Source organism: Lepidochelys kempii, chromosome 8 (assembly GCF_965140285.1).
Source record: "Lepidochelys kempii isolate rLepKem1 chromosome 8, rLepKem1.hap1, whole genome shotgun sequence".
Lineage (NCBI taxonomy): Eukaryota > Metazoa > Chordata > Testudines > Cheloniidae > Lepidochelys > Lepidochelys kempii.
Window position 1 is genome coordinate 16488866 of NC_136387.1, and position 12140 is coordinate 16501005.

At 43.6% G+C, this 12140-nt stretch overlaps 1 protein-coding gene across 13 annotated transcripts in view; it reads left to right on the plus strand.

Moving 5' to 3' along the window:
* The first annotated feature begins 299 nt into the window (after positions 1–299).
* ARHGAP26 (Rho GTPase activating protein 26) overlaps positions 300–12140 on the plus strand; it is a 327103-nt gene continuing 315262 nt past the window's right edge. For 7 of the 13 annotated variants that reach the window (XR_012160231.2, XR_012160232.2, XR_012160233.2 and 4 more), the window contains exon 1: positions 301–1128. Coding sequence is in view for 6 of the 13 variants with exons in the window: in XM_073355708.2 (XP_073211809.1) it covers positions 975–1128 (154 nt within the window). In the remaining 7 variants the exon portion in view is untranslated. Of the gene's footprint in view, positions 1129–12140 lie in introns of all 13 variants that reach the window. The other 6 variants (XR_012160237.2, XR_012160235.2, XR_012160236.2 and 3 more) reach the window with 3 other exon arrangements.

The following is a 12140-nucleotide window of genomic DNA, read 5'->3' on the forward strand; positions in this document are numbered from 1 at the left end:
AGGCTAGGAAGTGCCCACCCCCCCAAATTCCTGCACTGTTCTTGTTGGGTCTCCTCTGGTCCCGCATGAGGTTGTAGCAACAGATTTCAGAGGAATGTCCTTGAGTAACCCCTGTTCTTGTCCCAGCACCTCCCCCATGCCTTCTGCGGTCTCGGTAGCAACGGTATTCCTTTAAGAGGCGGTGGGGGTTCCTTCTCCTCCTTCATGCGACTTGACACAGGCCTGGCCACGCCCCCCTCGCCTGTTCTATCATCGCTGGGGCATCCCTCCTCCCTCTCCCCTGCCTGCCCCCAGCAGCTCTTGCGCCGATTGGCTCCGGCTGCGCAAGAGGAGGCCTCGCGTTCGAAGAAAAAAGATACCCGGACGTTCTGATGGGAAGCGCGTTCGGAAAAATGATACACAACGTTCCAACGGGGAAGGGAAGCGTCCCGATTGGTCCCGGATGCCATCAGGGCTGGCTGGGCTGACCAGCAGCTGCTGCCGCCGAGTGAGGCCGCTGGGCTCCTTGCTTCTCCCCCAGCCTGGGGAACTTTAGGTAGCAAGCAGCATTGAATGGGCTGGGAGACAGCGGCGGAGGCACCCTGGGGTTTGCAGCGTGTGTGGAAGTTCTCGCCATGAGCAGTCCCCAGGCAGCGGCAGCTGCTGCTACTGCAGCACGAGCCCCCTCCTCTTTGCTGCTCCTGTTCCCACCCCCTGGCATCTGAGGCGGATCCCAGTGCAGACCCTGAGCCTCATTAACTCCTTTGACCTGCTTATTATTTTTAATTAATTGATTCCCCTCCCTCCCTCTAAGGTGCCTGGAAATCTGTGACCAATTGGGAGGAGAGGCGTGCTCGTCTGTGGATAAAGTTTCGTTTTCTTTTCAAATAGACTAAGAACATATACGTGTATTTTTTTTATTTGGTTGCACTCGTGGGAATTCCTTCTTTAAGTTTTTTTTTTAAAGGGTTGTTGGAGGGGTGTGTGAGGAAACCATGGGACTACCTGCTTTGGAATTTAGTGACTGCTGCTTGGACAGCCCCCAGTTCCGAGAGACGCTGAAATCTCATGAAGCTGAGCTGGACAAGACCAACAAATTCATCAAGGAGCTGATCAAAGATGGGAAGTCGCTCATTGCAGCACTCAAGAGTAAGTGACAGCGTGTCAGAAGCCTGAAGGGCAGGGGGAAGGAATGATGGTGGCTTAAACCTGATAAGGAATCCCGAATCGCATGTATCTGACCCAGTGCCACCCGGGTTACCTTTGCATGGTGGAATAACAGGGCGGCACTGGCTGACAGATACGAGCGTCTGGGAAGGGTATTGGATGGAGAAGCAGGAAGCTGTGGGGAAAAATAGGAGCTAAGTATTAATCTTGTATGATCGCTTTCATGCTAATACCTTATTGTTTTTCAACAGTTGTACTATAGCTTAATTAGTAACAGATGTGTCTCTGGGCAGTCTTGGTTGGGGTGTGGTGCACAGGTGTTGGGGGAAGATAAGGAACTCCGAATGAGAATGTCTTGGGGGTGTCTTCCAAAATGCAGTCCTGCAGGCAAGCTGTAAATTATCTGGCTTTCACCTTTTGGTATGTAAATAAAAATGGGTTGGTCTTTAATGACTTTTCCCTTCTCCTTCTGAAAGTCCTAGCATATTTCTACTGGGAAAGGCCACGTGAAAGCAGCTTCTCGGAAAGGGGACGGGTTATGGTTTTTGTAGGTGCATTATTTACCTAGTTATTTAAAAGGTAGCAGCACTTGTCTTTCCTTACTGCTTTAGCTCTTAGCAGAGCTGTCTCTCTTCTGTTTGAAATTCTTTATTCAATTTCTTGTAATAGAGTGGGACAGGGGATGGGAGGACAATTGCCTCCTCTCCAGAAGATGTTGCCAGTTGAATAATCAGGAAAGTAAACACACAAACAATGATGAATATCCCTTTTTTGGTTCTAAATTCTGTCCCTCAAGAAGAAAAAAATCCAACCCTTGTGGTGGTAGAATTGTATAGTCTACTCCTCTCTGATAAAGTGAATCTGTAATATAGCTTCGAAATCCCCATGACTCTACATCTTTAGGCTAAATGCCACTTGGTCATGGTTCATAAATACTAGCAATGTTTAACTCCTCTCAGTGTGGAGGTTGTACCTTATCTGCAACATTGCTCCTCATGACTTGAAGTGTGGCTTACGTATATGACTGCAGTAAAAGACAGTTCACTAGATACAGAGCTTCTCTCAAAGCTGATCATGCGTGTTACTTTTGGTTGTCATTGTTTCTAAACTAAAATGGAAGAGCTGTACACTACTGTGTGTCCTTTTCCTGTTTTCTCTTAGAAAGTAGCTAATGGTGTTAAATTAAGCTGTTTTTAGTCTGTCTGTTCTCCCATTAGTTCAGGAGGAATACATTTGTGAGCAGTTCTTATTAATGGTAATGCAGGCATTCTTAGCAAAGTTTTCAGAGTTCCATAGGGCATGCAAACACACAGGGAAACCCTGTAATACACATCTGAAAAGCTGAGTGATGAATCTCTTGCCTGCCATAAGGAAAAGTGTTGGCACCTGCTTTTGAATTCTAAATCTGCATGAATATTACTTTTAAAAAATACATGTCGTTATATGGTGAAGTGTGGATTCAGTAATGAAATCCATCTCTTGAAAGAGACTGGTAACAATACCTGCTGCCTTGCATTATGCAGTCAGCTGTTCATACACATGGTTTTTGTACAATTACTGATTTATCTCACACTTGACCTATCATAGAATATCAGGGTTGGAAGGGACTTCAGGAGGTCATCTAGTCCAACCCCCCGCCCCCGCCCGAAGCAGGACCAATCCCCAATTTTTGCCCCAGATCCCTAAATGGCCCCCTTAAGGATTGAACTCACAACCCTGGGTTTAGCAGGCCAATGCTCAAACCACTGAGCTATCCCTCACCCCCAAAGACTGGCCTGTCCCGTCCCAGCACTGGGTCCTATTCCTCCCTCTGCCCAAAGCAGTTTGTGGAAACTGAAGTGGTGATTTTTGTAATAGGGAAACAATTTCTTGTAAAATTAGGTTGTAGGTTAAGACTATTAACTTATCCTAGCATTTATTTTTTATTTTGTAAGTGGACAGAATCGAGATGCGATCCTCAGATTAACTTTCTCCCGCATTGAAAACACAAGGTGTCCCAGTTACAATATAAATATTGTAGGGATAGTGTTTTACATATCCTAGCTTCCCCACCCTGCTCTATCATATATTTCAAGCTTAGATTTGCTTGTGTAGTTGGGACCCAACGGGTGTAATTGTGTTATTGAATCATGTTACAGCCCTGATTAATATAGGTGTGACGTGGTTAGATTTTTATCTACCCGGGTAGGAGTAAATCATGTTAAATATGGTCTTGGAGGTGCTATATTCTTAATGTAATCTCCCCTATACAGATTCCTTTTCACTGTAGAGAGTGAAATTATACTAAATTATGGATATTTCCTCTGGCTAATGTCTCTATTGCTCTCTCTTAAAAGCATATTGTCAAAGTATCTTGTAACCTAAATGTACTCCCATTTTTTATTTATTTTTATAATTTGATTATTTTTGTTTAAACAAAAGGAAGAGGGTGGGAGGAGAGAGACTAAACCTTTCTCATCCATCCTCCATGGCTGTGGTTCCTGCAGAAAAAATTCATTTGCAACAGCATCATGATGCTGCCATGTTCTCACATCTGGACACTACAGCATGGTATTTTGTATGCCTCGAGTTATTTTGGGATTCTAAAACACAGATAGGGTTACCCACTGAAAATCAGGATAGGTGACATTCCTATCCAGGGCTCCTACATTCTGGTTTGTCATTGGAGGGTTCCTCATAAATGCTGAGTGCAGCTGTTGGGGTTTTATTTGTACTCTTTTCCCCCTCAGGTGAAATTCTGAGCCTACAGGTGTTTAGGTCCTTTACACTTATAATCTCACCACAGAGGTTCTGTATTTCAGGATTCCCCTTTGAACTTCTTTACACTTTGGGTGACTGGCTGTCAAAGAATAAGCATTCACAAATTTGCTCGTTTGCAGACCTGATGTATTACAGCAGCATGTTTAATTCTGTGGCATCATAAGAGACCCTTTTCCTGCTGAGTATCAGCATGTTGTTTGGGGATAAGCCATCTACAAGTGGTGTGTTTTTGAAGCCAACGTATCTCTTTCCAGTACAATAGTGGAACATACATTTGAAATTTCTCTGGATTAATCAAAGTCTAGTTCTAGTGAATTCCTTTTTAAGGAAAGACTGATCTAGGAATGCTTTCTGTCTTCTTGCCAGGATCGGGCTTTATGACAAATATTTTTATGCTACCCTGAATTAATGTGACTTGCATTTCTTTAGTGGCATCTGGGTATGTGGTAAGACGCTGCAGTTGCCCTTGTGTGTTCTTAGCTATTAATTCTTGAAATCTGTGTCACTTTCCATATATCCAAGACAGCTAGGATGATTCCGGTCCAGCAGCGACAAGGATGAGTTACAATGTTGCCTGGTGATAGGAAGACTTTGGAACTTTATATAAATTGTGGTGGAAGAAAGTGTATTGGTTTCTTCGAGGGAAAGAACGGTTTATGACTCAGGTTTTTTTCCTACCGTCATTTCAATAAACATCTTTGATGAAATCCTGGCCCTGAATAAGATGGTGGCAAAAACTCCAAGTGACTTCAGTAGGAAAGTCGAGGGGAGTCTTTGCATTGACTTTGCTGGGCCTTGAATCAGACCCATATGAGTAACGGCTATTAACGGCATCACGCTAGCAGGCATATTGTGTGAGATGGAAGGGTTAGAATGGACTGCATTGAATTTCTCTTGGCTTATTACCGCAACAAGCTATTTTCTGACAGGATAGACGACTGACTTCTCTGAGCAATCCTGTTCTGAATTTGCCTGAGTAATGATCAGCTTGATCTGTTACTGAAGTGAAAACTTTAGGAGTAATAGAACTATTGTGTTGGCCTTTTGGCTAAAATCAAGTGTGCTGTGTAATAACTGAAATGAACTCTATTGGGGGAAGAGAAGGAAGGGAGGGTGTCACATACTGTATTTTCAGAGGGACAGATTGGGTACTTCAATAAGTGTCTTTCTGTCTCTAAAAAAGAAAAGGAGGACTAGTGGCACCTTAGACTAACCAATTTATTTGAGCATAAGCTTTCGTGAGCTGCAGTTCACTTCATCCGATGCATCTGATGAAGTGAGCTGTAGCTCACGAAAGCTTATCCTCAAATAAATTGCAAAAAGAAAAGGAGTACTAGTGGCACCTTAGAGACTAACCAATTTCTTTGAGCACAAGCTTTCATGAGCATCCGATGAAGTGAGCTGTAGCTCACGAAAGCTCATGCTCAAATAAATTGGTTAGTCTCTAAGGTGCCACTAGTCCTCCTTTTTCTTTTTGCGAATGCAGACTAACAGGATTGCTACTCTGAAACCTTTCTGTCTCTAATTGCTATGATGCAATCAGTGCTTACAGTACTGTGGTCTGTAGAATTTCTTTTTCTTTATGTTGGTGTTCTAGGAAGGTAGATCTGTATTCTGATCTCTGTTACTCCTGGGTGTACCTGAGAGATGCATTCTTTGCCCCACTAATCTAAATTACAATATGGACCATACTCTTCAGCCATAATACATAGAGGGTATGAACATTGTTGTGGTGCAGTTCTTAAAATGGCTTAATGGACATTCAGTGAAAAGTTTTGGAAAAAATGATTTATTCGGAGGAATATGAACTGAAAGTTAAGTAATGTGAGAGCTGGTTAAGACATACTGTCTTCCTCGTCTAAAAGCAGAGTCATTCTGTGTGTGTATGTCTACAGTGCAAAGAAAACCCCCCAGCAGCGAATCTGAGAGCCCTGGTTGATAGCACTATAGATGTACCATCTTGGGCTGGAGACTGGGCTCTGATAGCTGGCAAGGGAGGAGGGTCTTGGACCCCAGGCTCCAACCTGGGAATGTCTGCACTGAAATATTTTTAGTCCTGCGGCCAGAGCCCTGCGAGCCCGAGTCAAGTGACCTGGGCTCCGAGACTCTGTGCCACGGGTTTTTCTTTGCAGTGTAGATGTCCTTTGTGTTTTCTTAAACGAACATATGAGTATAAAGCAGCGTAATCAGCTTAAAACATGTAGCCCATGTGAATACACATCATAGATACTAAGGTCAGAAGGGACCATTATGATCATCTAGTCCGACCTCCTGCACAACGCAGGCCACAGAATCTCACCCACCCACTCCTGCGAAAAACCTCTCTCTCACCTGTGTCTGAGCTATTGAAGTCCTCAAATCATGGTTAAAAGAGAGAGTTTGTTAATATCTTCCTGATTTGTTTTAATACGCAGTTAGGATACATTTCTTTGTTCTATATGTCTGTCTGTCTGTGACCATTTTAATTCTCTATTTTCAGCAAATAAGGGTTCCAGTCTTGGGATGGGTTTGGTAAGTGTGTGTGTGTTTAAAAAACAAACAAACAAAAAACCCAAAACAACAAAAAAAAAAAACCCACCCTATTGCAATGAATGAGTTCCTTTTTATAAGTTTTCTTGCGAATTTGCAAAAAAGTGTTGGTTCGTCTGATTCTGGTCTGGAGATTGCTAATATCTAGTAATGCTAAGTAACTTCCTAGACATTCTATTTAGGACATTTTTATATTGGCTTTTTAATAACAATGTCAAACTCTACTGCTTGCATTAATGAGACTGCAGTGTTTTACACTTACTGTGGCACTTTAAAGGTGATTTTGTGCCGTGTGTATGGAACCTAGAAGAATGGTCCATGATTAGAGCTTGTAGGCGCTATGGAAAAAACAATAATAGTGATATGACTTTCTATTCCTAATAGTCTAGGAGAGTTAAAGTCTGAGCATTTACCCCTAAATTGTATTTGTATGTCTTTTTTAAAAGGTGTATATCGTTCAGAAAATGGCCCTGATTCTGTGGCCCTTTCTCATGTGTAATTGCATTAAAGGTAGAATTAAGGGCTAGTCTACACTGGCGATGCTAAAGTGCTGCCGTGGGAGTGCTTTAACGTGGCTTGTGTAGTCACGGCCGAGCGCTGGGAGAGCGCTCTCCCAGCGCTCTTTTTTAAAAACACCCACGAGAGGCGCAGCTCCCAGTGCTGGTGCATTGTCTACACTGGTGCTTTACAGCACTGAAACTTGCTGCACTCAGGGGGGTGTTTTTTCACACCTCTGAGTGAGAAAGTTGCAGCGCTGTTAAGTGCCAGTGTAGACAAGCACTAAGACTTCTTCCATGAGGAAGTGTGACAGAGTCACACCTGTTAGTTGGAGAGTGCATGTGAATCCTGTTTGTCTTGTGAATGCCATGCAAAGTAACAGCCCCTTTATATTAGGTGAATATTTTTGTACTGAAACATCAGTTTAGCTAAGGCAGTGACTGTTTGTTTTTCTCTGTATGGACCTTTTTCAAGAATAGAATTTCAGGTTTATTTTATTTTATATTTTTTTAAAATGGGTTGGGAAAGTTTTTAAAAGGAAAAGTCAAGAACAGAAGGACGTGGTGATGTTCGTGGGGGAAACGTCATCTCATAGTGACAGAATATTGAGATGTATGAATTCCCCAAAAGCACCTTCTGTAAAACACTTTCACTGGAATGCTTCCAAATACAGATCAAATGCACCACAGAACCCCTGATTAGAGGTGTAACCCTTCTGCCCGTCAGAGTTGGCAGCAACAAGGGCCGGGTTCAATATCTAGGGGTTCCATTCCAATAACACAATGCAAACCGGCTCGAGCCCCCACCCAGTGACCTGGGACAAATATATACCACCCCCGCTGGGCGCCTCCAAGAGGCAATACTTCCCCTCTCGCAAGCACATAGTCTGAGTGTAGCAAAAGCCTTTTAATAACAGAGAGAAACAATGTGGCATTATGTTGGGGAAACACCACCAACAGGATTCATAACACAACCCATGAGCAAAAACAACCCCACCCCAGGCAAATTGGGGCATGCCCTTTTCCCTTTGGTTCTTGAGTCCAGCAACCCCAAATCACCCAAAGTCCCAAAAGTCCAATGCCCCAAAAGTCTCTGTCCCTGGTCAGGGCAGCCCCAGAGTTCGAAAGTTTATCGGCGGAGCTTTACCTCCCAACCTGGGTGGAAATGGGACGGGGGTAAGAGGCACCTTACGTGATCTGAAGCTGACCGCTCCATAGCGGCGCTCCACTCCGCCAGCCGCCCCACGAACTCCTTTGCTCAGCTCCATGGCCCACAAGCAGCTCCTGCCATCCACACACTGCTCCGCGTCGAACTGCTTCACCAGCCGTCCCGCAAACTGCTCCACAATATATCTTCAGGCTCCCCCACTACTTAACACAACACTCAGTGATTTCAGCTCTTAGGTGAATTCAGCTTATAGTAGGGGAGCCCCAGTGCTGGTGCACTGTCAGCCCAAAGTGAGCTCAGCAGCATATAACTAGACTTCTAATGAAATCAAAATTAGCTCTGATATTCCACAGTGGAGAGAGGAGGAAGTGCAATCAACATGTAAGGCCCTCACCAAGGGGCCCATGCCACCAAGTATTAATACTTGTCCCCAGCCTCTCTCCATTCACACAGTTTTGGAACCCATGACCCTTGCCTAGCGAGTGCTAGTTAGTTGATGGTGAATCCCTCCATCATAACAAAAGGCCACGTACAGTTCCAAGCACAGTTCCCATAATCAGGGTAATAACAATTTATTCTTCCTGCCCCAATAACAGAGACACTGGGGATCCCACAGCAGCCAAAGTGACCATTTGGGCAGCTATGGTCTCATTCTAGGCGTGGTGGGTGTGCCTATGCAAATGAGATCGGCCCCTGAAGTTCTTTTCCACAACTTGCCACACCTCACCACCAGATGTCAGGGTGGAGCTCATCCTGACACTGCTTACAGAGGCAAAAGGTGTAGTGCACTAGAGGCAAAGTGATTCTGAATTGGGTCACAATTAAAAATGCATTTCACACAACCATGGTGCAGGACTAGACTAATTGAAACTATTGCAGCAGGCTTGTTTGCAAAAAATTTTAAAGGGTAGCAGCTCCAGAATGTGTATTTTCTTCCTTGCTTGTATTCTTCTCTGCCTGTCCCAAACATTGGCTGTCAAAATGGCTTAAAGTAAATTAGATCCTGCTCTGTTACACTGATGTAAATCTGTAGTAAATCCATTGATTCCAGTGGTGTGACAGAGAACAGAATTTGGCCCTTTTAACTTTGTTCTTCAATGTGGAAAGCCCCATGATGTCAGAAAGAACTGGTGCCCTGCATCTTGCAGGATTGGTCCCACTGAGACCACTCAGTTGTTTTATCCACAACTGTTCATTAAATCATTGTGGAGGAATCCTGAGGTGTCTGGCAGAACCGTTGGGGTGGCCTGGGGTAGAACTTGCCGAAGTCTGTATCTGGATATATCTATTGATGTTAGTGTCTGACTCTCATAATCAACAAACTCACTCTTTATTTGCAAAGAAAAGTGAAGTAGGAGGATGCTTAGGACCTAACTGTTTTTTATATCTTAAGGTAGTAAATTTCCTTTTGGCTTGTTAAGCACTCAGTTGTAAGGCCTACAGAAAAGTCTCTGCATAGCATCAATCATGATGTGCCGCCACACAGGCTTTGAGAGACGTAATAGTCTAGTCTCCTGTGGGTCTCATTTCTGTTGTTGGGTTTAGTATGCTGGTGTTGGTGGCCAGTAATATACAGGAGGTCAGTCTAGATGATTGAGTGGTTCCTTCTGGCCTTAAAACTCCTGACTCTATGGTGGTTTTGTTTTTCCTTCCGTTACCTGCTGCTGCAAGGAGTGTGAGGAGCTGGGAAACAAATTTGGATGAGAACGGCAACCAACCTGATCAATTTGGGAAAAATCTACTAAGCTAGTAAAAGGAGTGGATGTGGGGGTTAAGTACAAGATCTTTTAGTGCAAGTGATGTAGTAAAACTAGCTATTTAAATATCTGCTTGAGAGTATCATCTTTACATTCTTTCACTTTCTGTTGGCTGTTTCATATCTTCTTCACTTCAGTTTAGACACAGGATATGTGTGAAGGGTTGGCTCTTTGATGGTGATAAATGACCAGGGTTGAGTATCTATGCAGTGTTTTGTTGTAGTCTCCTAATTTCTTCCCCCCTCACCTGCAGTCCAATGAGATTAGAAGTGTGGAAGATTTTTGCCAGCATTGCTTGAACAGTTGTGACTGATTGGCCTGTATGACGGAAAAGGTTAAGCCCCAAGTACAGAGGGGTATATTCCTTGCAAATTTATAACTCGTATGTAGGCCACAAGGTAGCCCTTGGCAAGAACTGTTTTCCACTCCAGGTTTGCTCAGCAAGTCTCATTACACATCCAGCTGCTTAAAATCAGCAGTGTTAAGCATTGTATCTGTCTATCTAATCAGGAAAGATTTTTTTAAATGGGTATAATTAAGTTTTCTCACTCGCCTTAAATCCAGATTGTTTTTGTTTTTAAACGAAAATTTATCTTATGGATTCTGTGATCAGCTTTCCTGGGGTTGCACTATTTTCACCATGTTGTTTAAAAGCACAGAAGGATGCTAGTGTTTGAATGCATGTGGCTTAAAAATAAAAAAACTTAGCTTTTGCGGAAGACTAAGCTCATTAAAAATCCTGCAGTGCTTGGGGCCCATTTCTGTAGTGAGGATTTTCTTATATTTTGGCTTTCCTTTTTTTAAGTAAGGGAGGATCTGACTCTGTTTCCACTGTCTCCATTTATTTCTTCCTGATAGGTTCAGTGGCCTGGTTTTCATCAAAATATGTCCCTCTCTGCGACACCATGCATAAATTATTCAGAAAGTCTTGCAAATGCTAAGATTGAAAGTGATGTTAATAATGAACTGTAAAGGGTGGAAACGGAGGGCTCTTGTGGAGGTGATGCAGGTTACACGGCAAAGCTGTGTGGTGATCTTCAACCCCCTGTTCCCCTTTGTGCCTTCTCTGGCTGAGTCTGAAACGTGGTGGCTGGATTAGGAAGCTCAGGTCATGGCCAGGATCACTTCCCTTGAGCCTAGTATTCCCTTAAATGTTGGTGTTACAACCTTCCATGGGGGGGGGGGGGGAAGAGGAGGGTGTAGAAAGAGTTTAATTTTGGCTCTAAGACAGTGGCTAATTTATTTTTTATTTTGGTGGAGGGGAAATTGCTGGATTTGTCAGGTTAGAGCTAGTTCTCCAAGAAAAAGTGCAGAAACTTTGAGCAGATGTAGCTGGGAAACACAACACTAGAAACAAGGAGATGTGGGTTTTAGTCCTACCTCTGCCAGAGGCTTCGTGAGAGACCTTGGGGCAGGTCAGGTCAGATCATATCTGTCTGCCTCGGTTTTTCTCTGTAAATGTGGGGCTGCAGCCCAAAGAGGCTGAGGCTTGATTCATAGAGGTTTATAAAGCAGGAAGGTGCTACTGAAGTGCGCAATGTTTGTTTGAGCCCATATCTCCTGCCCTTGCAACACTAAGGCGCAGTAGGAGGAGTTGGGGGTGGGGTGGGTGTTGGGGAATTATTCAGAACAGGTTTTTTTTTAATGTGATGTATTACACATATTGGCTGCAGTAGGTGATAAACCAGAATCCAAACAGGATTTCTTCTATGAAGTGTAGTGGTAGCCATCTTGGCCCCAGGATATTCGAGAGACAAGATGAATCTCTCTCAAGTCCTTCTAAACAGTTGTCTTCAAAAGTAATAATAATAATAAAAAAATCCAGTCCCATGGAGAGGTACCGAACAGCTACTGGGAACCCTCAGATCTTTCTAAGGCTCCCCCTGCCATGGAGAATATAAGGAAGCCTCGTCTTTTGCAAAGGAAGCTGCTTTACCCCACATATTTCAGGTCAAAAGGGGAAGAATGACTCTGTGTGTGAACACATCTGCTCTCGAGCTGCATTTGTATTTAGTTTAGTGAAATGGCAGCAGATCCCTCAGTAACAGCATGATGCCTTTTTTTTTTTTTTTTTTAAAGCAGGATACAATTTTTGACCGCTCAAGCTTCTTGCATGTTTACCTAAGTGCTAGGTGCTATAGCAGCATCCAAGAGACTCTGTTTTTTGCATCAAAATACTTCTGTTTTTTGCTCCTTTCTGACTTAACTGTGTGTTTTTTTGTTCTGGCTCACTGGATGCTCCCTGATCCCTTGCACGCTATGTCTAATGCTTTCTTGTCCACA